Here is a 12,500-nt window from a genome sequence, read left to right as displayed (position 1 = left end):
TCGGTTGTGACTTCGAAAAGCTGAAACTGTCAGAAGTTGAACAATTCGTAGACGAGACGTACAAGTAAGTAAATAACACGTTTAGGGGTAAAGTTCTGACGGCTACAGAAAAGCATTTTTTTCCGCCCCTCATGGCAAAAATCTCGGATTTATGTATTTATAATTTTATACAATCAATACAACCCCTCGAGCTTCATTTTTTCTCTTTTACTGTACGTCAGACTCCGAAAAATTGGGGTCGAGTGGTCCCGGTCGAGATGAATACTATCGTAAGCACTGCGGATGCACGAGGCAGCGTGGAGAAGTGGCTTGTTCAGGTAAGAATGGCTGATTCTTAAATTCGAATAAGGCCAGCCACTCACTGTCAGGTAGACCTGATTAGGTGTCAGGTCTACTTGATAGAGTAAGACAGTGTGTGTCCTCACCAGGTATCAGGTAGACTTGACAGACGGACCTTTTCAGCCGTACCTGTCAGGCCTACCTGATAGTGTGTGTGCTCATCAGATGTCAGGTATATAATCTTAAATGAGGACCCCCTACTTATGATACATGATGTCAAAGGTCTTAATCGAACTTGTTTTTTTATATATATAGTGTCTTTTCTTTTCCAGGTTTGCGCCAAGAGGAACTTGCAACCGGTGGAATCGTTTCTGATCAAGCTCATCCAGACATACGAGATGATGGTTGTCCGTCACGGTTTTATGTTGGTAGGGGAGCCGTTCTCTGGGAAGACAGTCACTCTACATGTCCTGGCCGATGCGTTGACACTACAGAATGCTAGAGGCGAGGACGAGCAGAAGGTGATATTCAACACTCTCAATCCCAAGTCCATCACCATGGGACAGCTGTACGGGGAGTTTGATGATGTAAGTTAGAAAGGATTTTGAGAATTATCTTGAGATTGAATCAGAATAATTCACAAAAACATTCTGGGAAGCAAGGGCGAAGGGAATCCAGAACGGATTTCTCTTCCTCTTCTGTCAGTGATCTTTCTTTTTCTGGTTTCTAGCTTCCTTTCTTGCTTCTTCTAGCAGAGGCAGGATCAGTCATTCAATCAGTCTCCTGTCTGCTCTATTGCATGTCTAACTTATTCTTCACATCCCTCAGGTATCTCACGAATGGACGGATGGCGTGATAGCCACGACGTTCCGTGAGTTCTCCATGTCCGAGACACCGGATAGGAAATGGATCATATTCGACGGCCCAGTGGATGCCGTGTGGATTGAGAACATGAACACGGTCCTGGATGATAACAAGAAGCTATGCTTGAACAGTGGGGAAGTCATGAGCATGCCCAATACGATGTCGATGATATTTGAGGTCATGGATTTGACCCAGGTAAGATAGTCCAACATTTCACCAGTCCAATCCGGCTATTAATGTTAATGATGGTCGCTGGTCCGACAGTTTATTATTCACCGCAACGCGACGCGCGACGTCCAAATTCAGAGAAAAAAGGGGAAATTTCCATAAATGCAATCTTGTGTAAGTATATTCCAAGCAACTATAAGATAATGTTCCCTAAAACTAACTGCAAGTGAGCTATTAGTCACGTCACCCTCATTTTCCATAACAAAGTAACTTTTGGTTTGATTAACTTTCCACATTTCTTTTCGAAAACCACATTTCTTTTTTAAACTTGAGAAGATTACTGTGTTGTCATTGAACAAGGAAACATTCCAAACATCCCTGGGTCTTTCCCCTCCACGTACGTACCTTTTAAAAACGGCTGCAGGATACACCCATGTTAGTAGGGTAGGTACGTTGTTTTAAAGGAGATAATTTTTAATGGTTGTCGAAATACTCCTACTGACGGGCCCAGCTTGTTACCCTCCCATTACACCCTCTTTTACAAACGTTCTTCGTTTGCTACCAGTGAAATTTCAGACCGATTTTATGCAGACACGGGAAGAAAAACCTATATCACCTCTGCCTCCTATTTGGCCTTAATTCGGTCCTACACCGAATTCGTCAACTTCAAGCTAGACGAGACGATGGCCGCCAAAATGAGATACGTTGGACGGGCCCAGCTTGTTACCCTCCCATTACACCCTCTTTTACAAACGTTCTTCGTTTGCTACCAGTGAAATTTCAGACCGATTTTATGCGGACACGGGAAGAAAAACCTATATCACCTCTGCCTCCTATTTGGCCTTGTGAGCATGCCCAATACGATGTCGATGATATTTGAGGTCATGGATTTGACCCAGGTAAGATAGTCCAACATTTCACCAGTCCAATCCGGGTATTAATGTTAATGATGGTCGCTGGTCCGACAGTTTATTATTCACCGCAACGCGACGCGCGACGTCCAAATTAAGAGAAAAAAAAGGGGAAATTTCCATAAAGGCAATCTTGTGTAAGTAGGTATATTCCAAGCAACTATATCGGGTATTAATGTTAATGATGGTCGCTGGTCCGACAGTTTATTATTCACCGCAACGCGACGCGCGACGTCCAAATTAAGAGAAAAAAAGGGGAAATTTCCATAAAGGCAATCTTGTGTAAGTAGGTATATTCCAAGCAACTATAAGATAATGTTCCCTAAAACTAACTGCAAGTGAGCTATTAATCACGTCACCCTCATTTTCCATAACAAAGTAACTTTTGGTTTGATTGCCAGGCGTCCCCAGCAACAGTCTCTCGGTGCGGCATGATCTACATGGAACCCTCAACTCTAGGCTGGCGCCCTCTGGTGCAATCTTACGTCAACTCCCTACCCAACGATTGGCCCCAGGAGTACATTCAATCCATGTTCGAGTGGTTGACCGATCCGTGCCTGTACCACATTAGGAAAAACTGTGTGCAACTAGTCACGGGGGGCGTGGCCAACTGTGTTACTACGGTGATTCATCTTGTTGACGCTATACTGAAGGCGAGTTATACGTGAATGAGTTTTTAGGGTTCCATCTATCTTCAGGACCTAAGGGAAGTTATCAAAATCAAAAGCTCTTAAAAGCGGATCAGATGTCATTTGCAAACACGCAATAATCCCTGGAAGCAGTGTAAAATTTCCAACTGTACCATACAGTTTTATTATTATACTACTCCTGACCTAAGGGAAGTTATCAAAATCAAAAGCTCTTAAAAGCGGATCAGATGTCATTTGCAAACACGCAATAATCCCTGGAAGCAGTGTAAATTATCCAACTGTGCCATACAGTTTTATTATTATACTACTCCTGAATTAAGGAGCGCGGTAGCGCTCCACCCCGCCAAGTCAAGAAAGTTTGACCGCGCTACTAGAGATATTATACGCGATTATCTGAATACTAGTCTTGGCAACCCTCCAAGCCTCCACATACTTTTTACTTTGTATGTTTGTGACCATTCACTTCCAGGATGCTCTTGCTGAGAACGACAACGTCATGTCCTACTTCACCATTTGGATTCAGGCCGCATTCATCATGGCCTCGGTGTGGGGCTTTGGGGGTAATTTGGACACCAACTCCATCGGTCTCTTCGATATGTTCTTCCGCGAGCTTTGGAAGGGTGACAATGAGGAAAATCCGCCCAAACAGGCTATCGAGTGCCAGTTGCCCATAGAGGGATTGGTGCATGACTATTTCTACGTGTTCAAACAGAAGGGATCCTGGAAGTCGTGGCCGGACCAGGTCAAAACGTTGAAGACAGAAGAGTGTATCAATTTTCAGGTATTTTATTTATTTATGTATTTTACGGGGTAAGCATCAAGGCCATGAGTTAACTTTAAGGTATGAGTAGCACCAAAGAGCGGTGCAAGGAAGCAAACAGAAACGGGTAAATAAGAGGATTGAGCTGAAATTATACTAAATGCAAAAATGTACAGTGCTCTGCATCAACGGTCTAAATAAAAATCTAGTTGATGCTTTGTCATATATTCTGTAGTATAAATAGTAGTCAAATAATAACTTCTTCTTTTAAGGCTAGTACTAGACAGATTTTTTCCCACAGAGGCTATCAATGCTCTGGACACTCTGAAGCCATCAGACATTGTGCTCGTCAAGTCGATGAAGAATCCTCCTGAGATTATCAAACTAGTCATGGCAGCTGTTTGTGTCATGAAAGGGATCAAACCGGACAAAATAAACGATCCAAATAAACCTGGACAGAAGGTATACTCGTAGTTCTGTGAACTGTAGACCTCACTCATACTCTTTTGTCCAAGCTGAGACGAATGTACATTTGAATGCGATTCACATGTATCGACTTTCCACATTTCTTTTCGAAAACCACATTTCTTTTTTAAACTTGAGAAGATTACTGTGTTGTCATTGAACAAGGAAACATTCCAAATATCCCTGGGTCTTTCCCCTCCACGTACCTTTTAAAAACGGCTGCAGGATACACCCATGTTAGTAGGGTGGGTACGTTGTTTTAAAGGAGATAATTTTTAATGGTTGTCGAAATACTCCTACTATCTTTGATTATCTTTTTGTTGTCCCAATTAAGTACCTACTCCGTACTCGTAGGTAAAGTTATTCTTCTTCTTCTTCTTCTTTTTCTTCTCCTTCTTCTTCTTCTTCTTCTTCTTCTTCTTCTTCTTCTTCTTCTTCTTCTTCTCTGACAATAAATAAATAAAAATTACTTAATCATAAATAGGTATTGAATAAGAAACAAATAATAAACACTATAAACAAGGCTAGTACTAGACAGATTTTTTCCCACAGAGGCTATCAATGCTCTGGACACTCTGAAGCCATCAGACATTGTGCTCGTCAAGTCGATGAAGAATCCTCCTGAGATTATCAAACTAGTCATGGCAGCTGTTTGTGTCATGAAAGGCATCAAACCGGACAAAATAAACGATCCAAATAAACCTGGACAGAAGGTATACTAGTAGTTCTGTGAACTGTAGACCTCACTCATACTCCTTTGTCCAACCTGAGACGAATGTACATTTGAATGCAATTCACATGTATCGAAAGAAAAAAAAGTAATAAGGTAGGTACCTATAAAAGTCTTACGTAATAAAAAGGACAGAGAACAGGTTTTATTTTAAATCATTCAAACTGTAGACCTCACTCATACTCTTTTGTCCAAGCTGAGACGAATGTACATTTGAATGCGATTCACATGTATCTGCCCTGTTTGGATTACTGCTTCAAAAACAAATCTAAACAAATTACAAATCCTTCAGAATAAAGTTTTGAGAATTATTATAAAAGCTCCATGGTTTGTCACCAACAAAAATATACACAAAGACCTAGATATACCATATATTTATGATGTAATGATTCAAAGAACATCAGACTTCCTCAAGGACCATCCTCATGATTTAGGATATAGAATCCCATACAGAAGGAAAAAACCACATCTTCCCCAAGACATCTGGGATGTTGTTAATTTTGAAAACCTATATGACTAATCAATCCAAAAGCCTTCACAAATGATCTAAAAATCCACAGAGTCTATATGTGGAATAAATAAAACTAACATCTCTAAATATCATAAACCTTCCTGGAACCTTAACACAATTTAGCAGAGCTATACAGAAAATTGGCTGAACTAAATCTTGACAGAATCAAAAAAAAAAAAGATTTAAAAGAATGGTTGGCCTTTTCAAAACACTAGATTTAACAAGAATTGGGGTTTCTCCACAAAATTATTTTTGTAGAAATAATACAATAGTTAATAGTTTATGATGTTTCATCTGTATTGGACTCTGAGTTTATCTGAAACGTTCAGACCAAAAATTCTGGGATATGGGAGTAACAAACTGGAAACTTGGTCAACATGAATTAATTTCATAATTCTTGAGTTGTACCCTGTTGTTCAACAGTGTCCAACGTACCTATTAAAAAGTCACCATAAAGTAAGAATCCATAAAGAACCTGTCTTCCGTTCTCCATCTTCCCATAATGTACCGACCTTTCCTTTTTATATCCCATCAGATTCCTGCGACACTTCAACATTTTCTCCGTCAACTCGTTCTCCAATGACAACATGCAGCGGATATTCTCCAACATCATGGCGTTGGGCTACAAACGCAACGGCTTCTCAACCGACATTCAATCCACCGCTAATCTTCTCGTGGCGGCCACAACGGAAATGTACAATTCGGCCATTCAAAGCTTGAAGCCCACACCGGCCAAATCCCACTACATTTTCAACCTGCGAGATTTCTCCAGGGTCATCAGCGGCTGTCTCCTCGTGAGGCGAGAGTCCATTACGGATAAAAAGTTCTTTGTCCGCCTCTGGGTAAGTAATGACCTGTGACCAGCACTTTCGAGTAACAGAAAGATAGAGACAAAAATACTTATAATAACAACAATAATAATAATAAATAATCTGCCATTACAGGTACACGAAGCTTCTCGGATTCTGTGACCCCAAATTTGAACTTGCGACGTGCTTTGAACCTGTACCAAATTTCATCAAAATCGGAACAGGCAACCGCGAGTTAAAGCGGAACAATCAAGCATTCAAAAAATCCAAACCAAATGCATAACTGTCGAGTTAAAACGTAGACCTTCACTTCGTTCGGTCAATTACATTTGGGGTTAGATCTTGAAAGTCAGAAATTGATGAGGGAAACATCTTTGTACATCTACTCGTAATCGGAACAGGCAATCGCGAGTTAAAGCGGAACAATCAAGCATTCAAAAAATCCAAACCAAATGCATAACTGTCGAGTTAAAACGTAGTCAATTACATTTGGGGTTAGAGGTCCCATATTCGGTTAGACTTGGATCTTGAAAGTCAGAAATTGACGAGGGAAACATCTTTGTACATCGACTAGTGTTATTTCTTATTTACTAAATAAATTCGCCCACTTCTGTGGCTGAATGGCTGACTCTCAACCTGGAGGTGCTGGATTCGAATCCCCGCCAGGGCGGAAATTTTCTGACCTAAAATATCCATTCCTGGATAGGCATAGATGTAAAAGAGTGTGCCTTGAAGTAATGCGAAAGTGGTTCCAAAGTACAAAAAAAAATCAATTTAGGTACTTGGTCTCTTTCAATATATTATATATTTTTAGAAGAAGCTTATAGTAGCTACTTTGTGCTGAATGGCTGACTCTCAACCTGGAGGTGCTGGATTCGAATCCCCACCAGGGCGGAAATTTTCTGACCTAAAATATCCATTCCTGGATAGTCATAGATGTAAAAGAGTGTGCCTTGAAGTAATGCGAAAGTGGTTCCAAAGTACAAAAAAAAAATCAATTTAGGTACTTGGTCTCTTTCAATATATTATATATTTTTAAAAGAAGCTTACAGTACTTTGTAGATATCCATGTGCTAACTTATTTTAGAACCAGTATTTAGGACGCTAACATAAAATTGTTACCTCCAGATCCCAAAACTTCCAATTCATTCGAATTTTAGATTATCGATTACTGGGGACCCAGCAAGAAGTTGCTGGGTGACATGAACTTCTTGCAAAATCTCAAGGAGTACAAGAAGGACAACATCGATCCAGAAATCATGAAGGAGATTCGAACCCGATACATTCCGGACGAAAACTTCAAACCGCAAATTGTGGCCAAAGCTTCGAGTGCGGCGGAGGGCTTGTGCAAGTGGGTGATCGCTTTAGATATGTATGATGCTGTGAACAAGGTAAGAGTTACAGACAGCAATGAAAGAGGGATAAATTAATAGGTAGTATCCTCAGAACACACACACCACACCCATCACACACATCCCACCACACACACACACACCCACCCACCCACTACACACACACCCATCACACCACACACACACCCATCACACCACACACACCCACACCATAACTTTGAACCGCCGCCATTTTGAATCAGGATGGAATGTGACGATTTTAAGTAGCCTAGTCACCCGGAGTACTTTTCTTAACAACCACAAAAAAATTCATCAAAACCGGTCGAGCCGTTTTGGCGTGAAAAGAGGACAATTTAACCAAAGGTCTATTTAGCGTAACAGACAGACATACACACATACATGCAGAAAGAGGACAACCCATCACACCACACACACCCACACCATAACTTTGAACCGCCGCCATTTTGAATCAGGATGGAATGTGACGATTTTAATTAGCCTAGTCACCCGGAGTACTTTTCTTACCAACCACAAAAAATTTCATCAAAATCGGTCGAGCCGTTTTTGCGTGAAAAGAGGACAACCAAAGGTCTATTTAGCGTAACAGACAGACATACACACATACATGCAGACAGACATTTTTCTAATGTGAATTTTGGAATCGTGGATGCATAAGGAGTAAGAATAACTAAAAATTTCACGATTCTAAGCAATGTACAGACAAATCTACAATTTTATTTACCTAAATAGATAAAATTTTAGATTTTTCTTTTTCTGTACCTAAATTGTTTAGCATCGTGAAATTTTTAGTTATTTTTACAGCTTATTTATTTTTTATTTTATTTATTTATTCAAAATCCCATATGGAATAGTTTACAATGCATCCACGATTCCAAAAATCACATTAGAAAAATTTCTGTCTGTCTGTCTGTCTGTCTGTCTGTATGTGTGTATGCCTGTCTGTTACGCTAAATAGACCTTTGGTTGTCCTCTTTTCACGAGAAAACGGCTCGACCGATTTTGATGAAATTTTTTGTGGTTGTTAAGAATTAGAGATAGAGATGTATAAAGAGTGAGTGACTTAGACTTACAAAAGAACTAGAATCTAGATATTCTTTTGACTACTCAGTCAATGTGTCTGGCTAGGGGACGTTAAAATAGCGTCTGGGTGTGGGACTATAAACAGGGAGGAGGACAGATAACCCTAACCAGCCTAGCTAGCTGGTAGTTTTCAAAAGGGTTCTCTCTGCTTTTAAAGAAGAGGCACAAGTCCTCACGATGCGATGGTTGACTGCGGTTCAAGACGAGACAGCCACTTTAACTAGGCTAGAGGACGTTAAAATAGCGTCTGGGTGTGGGACTATAAACAGGGAGGAGGACAGATAACCCTAACCAGCCTAGCTAGCTGGTAGTTTTCAAAAGGGTTCTCTCTGCTTTTAAAGAAGAGGCACAAGTCCTCACGATGCGATGGTTGACTGCGGTTCAAGACGAGACAGCCACTTTTAGAACTAGAGACCATCACGCGGGTTTATAGCAGATACAAAACGATTATCTTTATTCTGCTATTGTCATTCGACAAACGCTAAAGCCGCTAAACAACTACTCAGTCGATGGGCCAGATCCTAAAACTCCCTATAAGGATTAAAAAAAAAAAAAAAACATGTCTCAGTTGACATAGACTGTCTCCCTCCAACCTGACAGACGAGCACTTCAACCTATAGTCTTATATACATACTATCGAGGTGTTTCGTCACTTAATCTTCTGTGTATACCTTTGTTACCCTTGGGCGCTCTTCATTTCCAGGTGGTCTGGGAGGGGAGAAAGATCGTTGGACCCAGCGAGCGGCGGAGCTTCAATTCAACTACGACTGTCTCCCCGGGGACATTCTCCTGTCTTGCGGCATCATAGCGTACCTGGCCCCATTCAATAATTTGTTCAGGTGAGTCGAAAGTAGAAGTAGGTATTGACTCCGGACGACGCCACGGCAATCAACACTGAACCGGGGACATTCTCCTGTCTTGCGGCATCATAGCGTACCTGGCCCCATTCAATAATTTGTTCAGGTGAGTCGAAAGTAGAAGTAGGTATGGACTCCGGACGACACCACGGCAATCAACACTGAACAACAACACTGAAGAAACGCTCGAAAAACTCCTGGCTTAATTTTCGACTGAGTCGAATTTTTGTGGGCTTTGTACTCAGAGTCAGACACTTCATTCTGCCATAATATACATAATCATGTAAATAGCGCTCTTCATAGCGTGAGTCCTGAGTCAGAATGGTTTAGGTACAGAACCTCCCCTCTTTTTGCTTTCTTCCATCTCCACAGACAAACATGTCTCGATGACTGGATGAGTTTCGTGATGGACGTGAAGATACCTAGTTCTCCTAAGTACAACATGGTGGAGGTGCTGGGATCCGAGATCAAAATACAGAGGTGGAATATCTTCGGTCTACCCCGAGACACGTTCAGTATTGAGAATGCCATCATTATGGATTCTAGTAAAAGGTAAGTTAAGGACTGACCTATCTTATTGAGATCCTTCCTTCTCCTCTTACCGTATTCGTTAAACTGAATTCCATGACGGAGATGTTTTTTCGAGGTATACTTCCGAAGTGAAGCCAGCCCTGAATGTAAAACCCAGAGTGTAGGCTGTAGGAAATAGTAGCTTTAAGTATCTCTTTACTGTTCCCAATAACCTCGAGACTTACCCAGTCTCTACCACATTATTCCAGATGGTCCTTGTTCATCGATCCTCAAGGCCAGGCAAACAAGTGGATCAAGAACATGGAGAAGGCAAATGATCTTGAAGTACTCAAGCTAAGTATGAACTATATCAAGGCCATGGAGTCCTGTATCGAGCAGGGCCGGCCTGTGTTGATCGAATGCATCCTGGAGGATCTGGATGCCCCTCTGGATCCGATTCTGATGAAACAAACCTTTACACAAGGTAAATAAAATACTTACATATACTTATACGTTTTTGTAATAACCAGCCCAGAGAAGTGAGGTTACTTGACAGTTTCCACCAAGTTTGGCTGTCTCTTTTTGGCTGCTTGGCTGGCTGGAATTGAACCTGCGCCCTTCACATCTGTGTCAGATGTCAGATCTGGACCTCTGGGCAGACTCCTATCCCTGCACAATCAAGTGGTTTCTAGCATTTTAAAAGTACCGCAAATGGTACTTAAGTTTTTGGGGGGGGGGCAGACTCCTATCCCTGCACAATCAAGTGGTTTCTAGCATTTTAAAAGTACCGCAAATGGTACTTAAGTTTTTGGGGGGGGGAAAAAAATAGTTGAAGTAACAGATGAAGTGCGATGCATGGAGTAGGTTCCTAAGATTTTAACGTATCTCACCTTATTTTAAATTTTAGAAGTATGATATATGTGAAGTACCATATATATATCGAATATATTCGTACGTATTATAAAAATCAATGTCTAACTATCTGCTCGTATTTACTTAATGTCCAACCAAACCGTTCATAATAAAATATCTGACTTGGTAAAGCGGTGCGCAGACTGATCATACACTTCAGACATTTCTCTCTCTCTCTCTCTCTCTCTCTCTCTCTCTCTCTCTCTCTTTCCTTCTCTATCTCCTCTCTCTCTTTCTCTCTCTCTCCTCTTCCAACAACGGAGGAAGACGAGAACACTTGAATTTGGAGATGACTACAACACAGCATTAACAACACTGATTTTCTCTCTCTCTCTCTTCCAACAACGGAGGAAGACGAGAACACTTGAATTTGGAGATGACTACAACACAGCATTAACAACACTGATTTTCTCTCTCTCTCTCTTTCCTTCTCTATCTCCTCTCTCTCTCTCTCTTTCTCTCTCTCTCTCCTCTCTCTTTCATTATAAAAATCAATGTCTAACTATCTGCTCGTATTTACTTAATGTCCAACCAAACCGTTCATAATAAAATATCTGACTTGGTAAAGCAGTGCGCAGACTGATCATACACTTCAGACATTTCCAACATTTCCGACAAATGCTTCCTATGAAAAGGGCAGACTGATCATACACTTCAGACATTTCCAACATTTCCGACAAATGCTTCCTATGTTAAGTAATGGTACTCCGCACACCTATCCGTATCAGACATTCTCCGTCATACATCATACATCATCATACACTTCCGACATGATGTCGGATGGTTTGCTTTTTGAGCAAAATTGTTGTAATGTCTGACAGTCTTGAAGCTGTTTCCTGCTGAAAGAGGGGGAAAAGTGCAATTAAAATAAATTCAATTTAATATCCGGTTTAAAATTGACGAAATACTGTAAAAATTTCTAACATTAGTGAGTGCCAAAGCTGAAAGTAGTACCTACCTTCCTGTATCGGAGATATTGCATTTACGAGGCAACTTCATCATGTCATGAGCCCCAAAGCAAGGTAGAAAGTAAAAAATTTCTAACATTAGTGAGTGCCAAAGCTGAAAGTAGTACCTTCCTACCTGTATCGGAGATGTTGCATTTACGATGGTAATCCTAAAGTAATACCAATGAAAAATTAATTAATTTCTTCACCTCTTTCTCCCCCCAGGGTCCTATCGCTCAAGCTCTGATTCTCGAGGCCAAGGCAGAAGGAGGCTGGGTGTGTCTACAGAACTGTCACCTGGCCACGTCTTGGATGCCCACCCTAGAGAAGATATGTGAAGAGCTGGACCCAAGCGACACTCAGATCGATTTCCGTCTGTGGCTCACTAGTTATCCATCGGATAAGGTGAGTACGCCTAGACAACGGGAGGGTGTGGGTTCGAAAACCTGCGCATTACTTCCGCTAAGAGGTCTCGCGGACATGATCACCAAGGAGCTACCCGTTGAAATATATCCATCCCACGAACAAGGAAAGTAAGTTAGTACATATGTATGATACCTATCTAAATAAAAATGAATATTTGTGTGTGTGTGTGTGTGTGTGTGTGTGTGTGTGTGTGTGTGTGTGTGTTTGTTTGTGTGTTTGCTCTCTTTATGTGTCTGCACACCCCGTAT

General features: G+C 41.1%; 1 protein-coding gene across 1 annotated transcript in view; it reads left to right on the top strand.

The window, feature by feature from the left end:
• LOC103509197 (dynein heavy chain 12, axonemal-like) overlaps positions 1-12,500 on the top strand; it is a 67,152-nt gene that overhangs the window by 31,986 nt on the left and 22,666 nt on the right. Inside the window, 6 exon segments of the mRNA XM_026823579.1 lie at positions 1-64; positions 296-317; positions 612-866; positions 1,108-1,338; positions 2,624-2,875; positions 3,342-3,653. The exon segment at positions 1-64 is cut by the window's left edge and continues 14 nt beyond it. Of these exon segments, the coding sequence (XP_026679380.1) occupies positions 1-64; positions 296-317; positions 612-866; positions 1,108-1,338; positions 2,624-2,875; positions 3,342-3,653 (1,136 nt within the window).

Source organism: Diaphorina citri, unplaced genomic scaffold (genome assembly GCF_000475195.1).
Source record: "Diaphorina citri unplaced genomic scaffold, Diaci psyllid genome assembly version 1.1 scaffold473, whole genome shotgun sequence".
NCBI lineage: Eukaryota > Metazoa > Arthropoda > Insecta > Hemiptera > Psyllidae > Diaphorina > Diaphorina citri.
Note: the sequence above shows the minus strand (reverse complement) of the source record. Positions and strands in the feature narration are given on the sequence as shown.